Genomic DNA, 10,970 nt, shown 5'->3' with positions numbered 1-10,970 from the left:
AAGCAAGTCAAAGAGAATTATGATAGCAATACTTTGATCTCCATTGTTGATTGCAGTAAGTAGCTGCCCAAGTCCATGCCACATGACTTGTGTCCATTGCCATCTCTGCTCCAATTCTTACTATCAAATCATATTTCTTGCCTGAAATCGAATCTAAGCCTCATATTTAGAATGAGCATTTGCATTATAAGGAGACAAAGAATATCTTTGCCATCAACATTATATGCCATTTCGGTTGACCCAACTTCTGAAACCATTCAAGGATTAGTGGTACAAATTTCCCAAGGATTACGGACCACTTCATCTTTCTGCATGATCCGTAAAGAACTTTCCTTAAGATACGGTCCAAGTTTCCCCTAAATGTTATATACACACACAGTGTTGGCTAATTAGCAAATGTTTTAGTTTGCTCGTGTTGTCAACATATCCCTCTACTTTGGCACCCACCTACCTTTGTCTATAAATCACCCTACCCTCCTCTCCCTCATCCCCCACCTCCTTCAGTTTATGTCTGAAGAAATGCCGATCACATTCTACCTTTTAGCCTCTGCTTCTGTTGTATTTACAAGAAGGCTTCTGCTTATTTGAGCCTTCGTCCTTGGCCTGTTTTCTTCTTCGTGAATCAGTGTGTAATTTACTGATTCCACGGTGGGTGAAGCTAAGCAGGTATAGCAGTTCTTTTCTAAGTTTTGAGCATTCCATCATATCGAAGAAGAGTTTTCTTAGCCACGGAATTGGGCTTGATTTGTCTACGATTCCTTCGTATCTGACAGGAAGCGGAGGCCAAACAAGAAGATAAGGCAGAAGAAAAGAAGAGGTAGCAAAGACAGTTACCTCCTCCACCCCATCGTCCTGTCGGTGGACTTGCACTGTGTTGGATGTGCGAAGAAGATCGAGAAATCCATGCTCAAATGCAGAGGTTTCACTCGCTCGATCCTTTCTGAACTCTTTTTCCAACTCGATGCAGAATGCTAACTTAGCAGATCCCCACGTCAGGTGTTGAAAGTGTTGAAGTGGACGTGACGCAGAACCAGGTCACAGTCAAAGGCATAGTAGCCATCGAACTATGTGCTCCATGATCCAAAAGAGAACAATGAGAAAAGCCGGCGTGCTCTGTCCGCTTCCCCCCGCCGAGGGGGACTACAAACCAGAAGCTGTTCCATCCCAGGTACAACCCATGGATGCATCGCAAGATCCAACCACACCTTGGATGAATACTTAATAGCGGATTGTCTCAATCCAACACAAAGAACAATCCAACTTCTGTGGGATTTAACTCTAAGCAATTCTCTTGCAAGATAAAATCTAGTAGTTTCATTCAGGGTGACAGTGATACGTCCTAGCTGGCATTAGATTAGGTTTGATAAGATCTGGGATCCGAAGTTTAGGTATATCACCTGCATAATCTATTGCAAATTATTTGGAACGGGCGAGTGGGATGACAACAGTTGAGCTCCTTGTGAAGATGCACTGCGGAGCGTGTGCAGAGCAGCTGAAGACGAAACGGCTGAAGATGCGAGCTATCTGTCTTCTTCTGCCTTTCCCTTCTCTTACTTCTTAGCCTTCTCCAAACCCAAATCACAACTGGAATAGCATGCTCATGCATGTCAGAAGATCTAACACGAAGATATTGGATGAGCTGCGACAATCGGAACCAATTTGTTTAGCCTAGCGGCAGGCACCGACTTGAGCTCCGGCAAGGTCACAGTGACCGGCACGATGAATGGAGAAAAGCTTGTGGAGTACATTCGTCGACGAACTGGGAAGGCAGCCAGCATCGTCCCCCAGCCACCCAAGGAGGAGCAGAAAAGAACCCCGAGGAGACGCCCGCTGAAGGGACGAAAGAGGAGAACAAGGAGGAAGTGAAATCACCCCAACCACAGGATTCTGCAGGCAGCAACAAGGACGGAGACGGTAAGGAAGAGAAGGGAGGCGGCGAGGAGCAGAAGAAAGAAGGCGGGGGAGAGGCCACTGCCGCCGGAGTCAGCGAAGCAGACGTGATAAAGAAGATGATATATTGGAACGGCAGCTTCATCGGCGAAGACGAGATGGCGAGGAGGCTGCTGCATTTGATGCCAATTGTTGGTGAACCTTTACGCCGTGACCGAGGTGTCAGCACGGCTCGGTTCGGTCCCAGATGAGCAAGGTCGCCCACGCGGATGCTAGTGGTAAGGACAAGCAATTGGCATTGAGCTCCTGCACACAGGTTGGGGTCAAGAGGGGGATTTCCTGACTCGACCTCTCTGAAGTTTAAATTAGCTTTTGGTGGAACGAGAGAGAGTTGAGTGTTCGAAGTGTCTTCCCTTCCTGATTAGGTAGGGTTAGCTTTTATATCTAGGATGAGTTGATCGTACAGGATCAATTTACTACGGCGAGCTAACTTAAGTTTCTAAACAAGCGCCAACCGACTTGCACGGATGAGCGCTGCGCAACACCGTCCCGAGATTTTCGGGATGGCTATACTGTGATGATGTCGTCATACGTATGGAGGGGGCGATAAGCGGCTGCCCGTCACGTGAGTGTGTTGTGCACCACATCGTACTTGAGGTTCCACGTCTGCTTATGTCTGCTTGCCTGAGTCCACATGGGCGATGCCAAAATATGCCCTATCACCCGTCTACATGATTCAACAGCCTCCACCACCACCTCCCCTGTAGTGATGAGAACCCTAATAATGCCTGTTGCATCTCAAGAAACCCCCCATGCACATATGTATGTCTGTAGTATGGAGCATAATGTGGCATTTGCTTGTTTTACATTCGATGCCACAGTCAGTATCAAGTCAAAAGCTTATTTAGCTCATCACTAGTGATTTCATTCTTCTGTTTCTCTATGATCTATATCGTCTCCACTAAGGAGATTCTCCCATGGCTTTGTTATAGCAAGCAGCAGCTTTCCATTACACCAACAAACAATAGAAAACCAGTGGCCCAAATCTTCTGAATCACATGATCAATAGGGAACACAAAAGCAGGAACGATTGTTTTATAGGTAGCTTAAGATTATTAATGAAACTGAGTAAAAAACTAGGACAGGCCAAGAATTGGCTTGTAGTTAATAGAAAAAGTAGACACTTATAAGGGGATCATGTTGAACAGATAAGCTATTAGGAAGCAGTAAATTGAGGAACCAAAAGAGAACCAAAGCCATTGCTGTACATGCTGTCCATCAATGATCCAATGTAACTTTGTTCAATGCTTATTTGGTCCTGGTATTCAAACTGTCGTGTATATCATATCTTGAAGACGACCCTACATATCATACATACAATTTATGTCAACAAGAGGATGTGACCATTTCATTATCCTAACTGCTGTGCTGATTTAGGTACAGTTCGGCGATTGCAGTGTGTAATGCCGCCCCGATTGGTAGGACATCCTCGTCAATGAAGAAATATGGGGAGTGAGCAGGATAGACAGATCCAGCACTCTCATTTTTAATTCCAGTGGCAAAGATAATCCCTGGGATCAACTGTTGGTAGAATGCAAAATCTTCACCGGCCATGATTTTCTTCCCCATCTTCACCTTATCTCGACCGAGTAAAAGTGCACCAACCTGTTGTACATGATCATGTAGCCCTGCATCATTTACTACGGCTGGGCAGAATGGGAAATCCTCCTCTAACATGTTTACAAGTGCTTTACATTGATGGACAGCTGCCTGGCCTTCTACCACCTGAGGATATACAAAAGCACTCTATATTTAGATGGAGTGCCATACAGTAAGATGATTCGGAGGCAGAGAATAAATTGGTAGTCCATGTCAATATTTAGGTTGTAGAATCAGGTAGCACTAAACTGAATGTAATAGAGTTATATATAGATGAGAGTAGCAAATGCAAAGCCATTTAAGAAAAAGTTGGTACAGTAAACATACCTCCTTTACCCTTCTTTGAAGCCTATGCAAGCCCTCAGTGGTTATACTCCTCAGGGTACCTCCAAATTCAACAAATGGAGGGGTTTCATCAAATGAGCTCCCACCCTTGACATAAGTAACCGAGAGTACCTTCAAAATATCAAAAAAGGTTCATATAACAATGACCAAGTTTAAGGCGACAAACAATTTCAAGGTAAAGCATAAACAGACTTTGTAGCCTATAAATGAATTATACCTAAAAAAAGCCAATTAAAAATTAGTGAAGAAACTGGTTAGTCTATACGTAAATGATCTGCCTCATGTTAAGGGTCCAAAAAATATCTGATCAAATAGATCAGAAAAATGATTAGGGTACAATAAACATAAGCATTTGGGAGAAGTGACCAGTGACCACATGACTACATATAATTATAGGAGGCACATGACTTTGTCAAGGCCCACTCATAAGATGCAAAAATATAATACTGGCTTGGTGAAACAAAAGAAATAGTCAAAACACGCAAGAAAATGGCAAATAAGTGAAGATGATGACATACTTGGCTATGTAAAGGGTCATCTTCTCTGGAAATGAGCTGTTGCATCGACAGAATAGCAAATGATGCAGCAACTAGTGGATCCACATTTAATGAGGTTTTGCAGCTTCTCCAGCTTTACCTTCTATTTTTGCTTCAAAGAAGCATACAGCAGCCTGAGTAGGCCCTGGATGTGATTCAATACTTCCTGTAGGTACCTGATAGGCGACATGCATCCCAAAGATAGCTTCTACACCATCCAAAACACCATCCTTGATCATGTGAGATGCACCTGCACCACCCTCTTCTGCAGGTTGAAAAATAAGTCTCACTGTTCCCTTCAACATAGGAGCAGCCAAAAGCATATTTAGAGGATACATGCATCCAAAAGAACAATCATATCTATATTTAGATCCATAACTAAAAGCATGAATTCGAAGAAAAATGCAAACGAAACAACAAACGTAAGCATAAGTACTAGTAATTGGGGTTCGATATAAAAACAAGGCATTGCTCGATCAGTAATCTTAATGTATCACCACAGGTTCTTAAAAGCAAAATCTTAAGTTATAGTATTAATGCTAGATAATAGTTAAAAGATAAAGAGGAAGGTGACAACAATTGCATTGCCCTCTAGTCTCCGATTATTAAATTACGATAATATTGGTCAACCTTAACCAAAACTAAAGGTCAGGATTAAATTCGAATGAACATCAGTTAGGTTTCCTGGATGACTCAAGAACAATAGCCTTAAGAATAATAGTCCCACATGACTAAGAATATGGAGTGTGTTAAAAAATCGTCTTTATGGGCCAATCCAACAACATCTCTTTGGGGACACATGAAGATGCCCTCCAACAAGACAAGCACAAGGACTGGAAACCAACAACTCTATCATGCAGGGCATTGATTCCAGTAAATGACCTCATTTCATTCGTAGAGGCTCCAGGCGATCATGGAAAGCCTTGTGCAGCTGCACCTTTAACAGGCATCCAGAGAGTAGTCTTAGACCAGATATCTATTATTACAAACATGCATCATAGTTTGATCATTTCACATCTATGAAAAGACACCTTACATCCTCTGCTCATGTGCATAAACTCTTAGACACGAATTCTATAGTCATTGCCGTCTTGCTCACCTCTCCATTCTGACTAACTTATTCCCAAAGAATCCCCAACCAAGACTGCTTCCACAAACTATTGGGTCCTTGTCCTGCCAGATTTTACACAGTCATGGCCTTTCAGTTATTCAACTAAATGATCCATATTCGAAAAGACCTAGTATTTTCCACTGACAGCTATCTCATCTTCTCTAATCTCCGTGATCCTTACTAGCTAATCCATCTGTTATTCCAGAACCTACTAGGTTGATTTCTGTGTTTGATATTTATTGATGCTTTGTTGATTTGGTTTAATTCCCAACAAAGTCATACACAAGAAAATTCTCATAAAATTTTAAATTCATGCATGTCTTTACTGATTATTACATCGTTCCATTTACCCAAGTTTTTTTTAAATATAATTTTATTTGTATAGCTTACGCCTCAGCATATGTAAAACATCATCTTAAAACTACTGATGTTTTCCTGAAATTCTAGAAGAAATAAAAATATATTGACTACCCCTTTAAATAAGATATTCCCACCCATCCAGCAGGTCTTTTTGTTTTACTTAATTTTTTAACAAAAATAATAACAAATACAAGTAACCAAGGATTTGATTTTAGTCCAACACTAGTTTTGATAGTTATTGAACTAGTATGTGCTGGTACATTGGGCATTTGGTACACTGACATTTACCACCCGGTATCAATAAAAATAATAGTAAAATATCAAACATTACCAATAGTATATGTACCATTATTTGGGATCAGGTTTCTGAGAACATAATTTAAGACAATCATCATGTCTTGGGTGTTATGCATCGTTCTAACTAATCCCAATCTGATCAGATTAAGCTGATACTTCAAACTATGGCTGTGGTGTTGTTCACAAAATTCTTAAGCAAAGAGGAGAACATTGGAATCTAGTAACAACAATAATCCCACTTAAAAATGTATGGGATGAAAAAAATTCTTGAGGCTTATAACCTACTAGCTTGAAGTTTTGAGTTGTTGTATTGTTCAATTGTAAAACTGGTACATATTGATGTTCTACCAATTTGATTCACTCACTATAGAGAAACAGTGTCAATAGTGGGAAAATTAGATCAATTAGACCAGAGCAAGTGATCTTGCAGGATCCATTTCATGGTTAGAGAAATGACAGAATTTCAACCATGAGAAATGAGCTTAAACTTGGCCAGTGAGATCCACAATTAGAAGGATTAATTTCAATTAGAAATCTGTTTGGCCATTAAAAGATCTAAGCAACAGTATAATAACATGCTTCTCAAGTAATCCCTGTCACGTCATATAGGAGGTGTACCATTCATTTGTCTATAAAGGCTGATCTAAATCGCACCAACAAAATGGCCATAAGTTGTGCATTTCTTATGAGATCAACATGATCAAGTTGATAATCTTTCTCAAAAGAAAGAACTCCAAAGATTTTCCTTTTTCATTTACATACTTAAGGAAAGCTAAAATACCTACAGCTTGGAATACTAAACTGGAAGCAAATGCAGGAGATGATGGCCCTTAAGAAAAGGAAAATGGATGGGAAACTGCATTTTTTGGGTATGTATAATCCAGAAATTTTATATTTATGCAGTGAGTGATTTTACTTTCTAGCTGATCTTGCTTTCTAGCAACTTGTATCATCTCTCTCCAAGAGAGTTGACTTAGCTGCTCATAAAGTTCATTTATGAGAAATAACGTTTGCATTAAGTGACCAGAGGCATGTTTCTATACTGAATTCGCTGTATCCAGCAAGAAACAGGAGAACAAAAGTTGGTGAGCCAGATCAAATTCTTGATGTGCAGTCAAATCTGCAACAACAATCAATCATTTTCTTGGAAATGCAGTTGCAAATGGTATGGCATGTTAGACCATGATCAGAGTAACATGACAGTGGTAGATATCTTTATGTAGATTTTAATTTAGTACATAATTCCAACAAATGTCTACAACAATCCTCAGTAGAAATTTGTTGGAGGAAGATCAGTTCAATAGTGTGTTGTCAGAAGTCTGAGAATTGAGATAATGGCATGGCACAGTGTCTGAAACATTTTTCTTTCACAAAAGTTGATGCTAAAAGTGTGCCCAAAAAAAGTTGGATTATTGTTACAGGCTGATTACAGGTTTTTCTTTATGACATGCTGTTGTATAGAAGACAAGAGAAAAGAATCAACAAAGAAAAATAAGTCAAATAATAATACAGGGCTATGTTGCTTCTTGGAAGTATCATGGATCACCTTCACATATGTTTCTTTCTCTTGGAAAAAGGTGTCATCTCAGCTGCTCTTTCCATTGAACTAATCCCATAATGATGTTCAGGAAACAACTTCTGTCATGCTAATATACCCAGAAGGCTTTGATTTTATCATACTTGATATCTCTTAGTATTCTATGATGTATATGTTTCTGCCTAATCATATACCAATTGCCTCACCTTGTCGTTTATTTTTCAGATTAATAACAGAAACAAGAGAGTAAAACGCCCAGAGAAAAGGGCAATGAACAGTTCTGAGGTAATATTTCGAAAAGCTCTGAATTAGGGAATGGACTAGGGCGCCATCAGCAACATAATCAACAAAACCCCTTCTGGAACAAAGTACAGTGCACCTAATAAGAGGGGCAACGAAAAAAGAGACTACCTTGAGTTTGCTCTGGCGCTGGTTTAGCAATTTCGCAGCACCAAGCAACATCGCCACATGAGCGTCGTGCCCGCACGCATGCATCACCCCATCATTCTTGCTCTTGTGCTCCCAATCCACCAATTCCTATTCCCACGGACACAAAGGCGACAACTTCGTGAAAACCCCCGATTTTTCACCTAGAAATGCCGTCGTTGCAATAGGATTCCAAGATCAAAACGAAGGAGACAGTTTCTAGGTACCTGGAGGGGGAGGGCATCCATATCGGCACGAAGGGCGATGACGGGGGGCTCGCCGGAGCCGACCTGGGCGACGACGCCGGTACCGGCGTAAGGGAAGGAGTATGGGACCCCGAGGCGGTCGAGTTGGGCGCGGATGAGGGCGCTGGTGTTGTGCTCCTGGAATCGGAGCTCCGGGTGCTCGTGGATGCGCCGCCGGACGGAGACCAGCCATTCCTTGTCCTCGTTCGCAGAACGCAGCAGCTCCTCCGCGTCGTAGTCAGGAGTAGAGGAAGTGAGGGGCGTGAGAGACAACAAGAGGATTAGGATCGGGAGAAGGAGATCGGGATGGGGATGGGGATGGGGATGGGGAAGAGAGCCCATTGACTGGAGAACGCAGAGCAGTGGTGCGAGACACGCACGAGATAACTATTGAGAGATAACTGTTTCTTTATTTCTAATCTTAAAATTGAGTGGTGTGTTAATATTTAAATGTCAAATACCGTATAATCCGAGTTAGAACTCAGTAACGTCACGTAATGTCGAACCGACTCGGTTTTGAGACTTAGCTCGGGTCACGGACACTAACGCCGTTAACCGACCCCTTTTTTGTCGTGGTCTCTCTCTCCCCCTCCCGTCGCCCGCGGTGTTCTAAAAATCTCATCGCACCGCCCCCTTCCGGATAAGAAGAGAAAGCCATCTCCATGATGATGGGGCACGACTGGACGAAGACGGTGAAGAAGTCGATCCTCCAGGAGATCCAGCGGTACTACTCGCGGGCGACCCTTGACTTCTACATCAACAAGAAGATCCTGGTGGAGTTGGCCATCGACCCGTCGAGGCGGCTCCGCAACTAGATCACGGGGTTCACCACCCATGTCATGCGCCAGTACCAGGGGGGCCCTATGCGCGGCATCTTTCTCAATTTCCAGTCGGAGGAGCGCGAGCGCCGCATGGACTTCGTTCCTGATGAGTCGCCGATCAAGGTCGAACACATCGTGGTCAACAAGGAGACCTTCTACATGCTCGCATCTCTCACCATGGCCGACCTCCCCGGCGTCGATAGCGGGCTGGTGCCCCCACCCCGCCCATTTCCTCCTCTCAGTGAGCTCGCTTTCCCTGTATCTTCACGGTTGCAGAGTCCCTATTGGCGTGCCATTTAGAAGTTCGAATATTTTGGTCTTACTGGTTCGACAGTTGCCTCACACGTTTCCTTTTAAGCTTTTAATCTAGCGCTGGACTTAGGACGCTAAAAATGTACTATTTTGATGAATGTTTCGATTAGTTTGCAATTTTAAATATCTGGTAATTTCCGGAATCTTTATATTTGTACTTCTTATCTTGTTTTCGTTTGTTTATGATGATTGTGTTGTTTTCTAATGCTAATTGTATAAACTGCAGTTAAGAGAATTTCTTATTCAACCGGAGACACATTTTGAAGTTGGGTAAACGTTTTAATTCAGATATCACACTGCGTTTGATCTTTCTGATTCATTTTGTGCTGACTTGTATTTACATTTTTCAATTATTATTTAGAATGAAATTGGTTCGTGCATTTTTGGATAATGATTGAGTAGGAGAAGCTGATTTGAAGTTATCTTTATCTCTGAGTATCCAACAAGTAGATGTAATGTTTTTATACATTATTTCTTGTTTTCCAAGCTGCCGCTTGTTGCCTTGGCACTTCGGGTGGTAATGAACTACTATGTTGATGTCTCTGTCTGTAGATTAATGTTTCTGAGCATTATACATTGTGAGTTCTTCTTAATGCTCTTAACTCATCCTATGAGTTTAAGGCGTGTAGAACTGTTATTTTCTTAAAAATAACATAGTCATTTCATCAGTTTTTGCATGTTGTCAAAATTATCTGCTAAGTAAAACTTCTTGGGCTTTTATCTTGATGCCTTAGGCTATGCCTTGGTTTCAAGGCTAATCCTGGGGATCACCTTTCACTTGTTGATAAATTTTTACATCATTTTTTATTTTATGAATTCTAGTGGAAACATTTCTTTTGGAAGTTCATCTCCTTATCATCCCTGACAATTCTTGAATGTGTGTGTATATATATATAAGTAGTGTGGTCATTTTGGAAACCATTATGTTGAGGCTCTATGATATGAATTAGTATCATCAGTTTGGTATTTTAGTGGAAGTATTTTGTAAAATTTGATCACTTGGTCACATTGATAACCAGTGGAAGGTGATTTGAAGTTCTTGCATCAATTTGGCAATTTCATTCTCATATTCATTTATCTTCTGTGCCTAAATTTGTCATGCTTGGTTGATATCTGGAGAAATTGAAACATTATTTATGTGTTTTGGGGTGTTGAGTGAGAGCAATGCCTTAACAAAAGTTGCTCTTTAGAATTACATGTTCAGGTCAAAATGAGTTGTCTGGAAATGATTTCCTAGAACTTGAATTCCTTTCAGCTAACACTGTAGGAAGAGTTTAAAGTGAATCATAAGAGCATCATCCCCTCAGGGTTATTGTAAAGGGTATGAATATGATGTCTCTGTCAGTGGGTTAAAATGTTTGATGTCATATGGAAGTGATGTCTGTTATTCTTTGATGTCACAAGTAAATGGTCTGATAGTATGCAGTTATG

The 10,970-nt window shown here is 41.3% G+C and overlaps 1 protein-coding gene and 1 long non-coding RNA gene across 2 annotated transcripts; one reads left to right on the top strand and one right to left on the bottom strand.

Moving 5' to 3' along the window:
* Positions 1-490: 490 nt before the first annotated feature.
* LOC135673463 (uncharacterized) lies at positions 491-2,397 on the top strand. Its single transcript, XR_010513371.1, has 3 exons — positions 491-666; positions 774-919; positions 997-2,397. It is a non-coding gene; the product is annotated as an uncharacterized LOC135673463 (long non-coding RNA).
* Positions 2,398-3,137: 740 nt separating this feature from the next.
* On the bottom strand, positions 3,138-8,805 carry LOC135673461 (IAA-amino acid hydrolase ILR1-like 5). Its single transcript, XM_065182448.1, is given in 6 exon segments — positions 3,138-3,675; positions 3,877-4,005; positions 4,413-4,522; positions 4,525-4,726; positions 8,147-8,272; positions 8,389-8,805. Coding segments are annotated over 6 exon segments (1,296 nt in total). The 5' UTR covers positions 8,749-8,805; the 3' UTR covers positions 3,138-3,306.
* Between the last annotated feature and the right edge of the window lie 2,165 nt (positions 8,806-10,970).

This window comes from Musa acuminata, chromosome BXJ1-5 (assembly GCF_036884655.1).
Source record: "Musa acuminata AAA Group cultivar baxijiao chromosome BXJ1-5, Cavendish_Baxijiao_AAA, whole genome shotgun sequence".
In the NCBI taxonomy this organism is placed as follows: Eukaryota; Viridiplantae; Streptophyta; class Magnoliopsida; order Zingiberales; family Musaceae; genus Musa; species Musa acuminata.
This window is presented reverse-complemented; position numbering and strand designations above follow the sequence as displayed.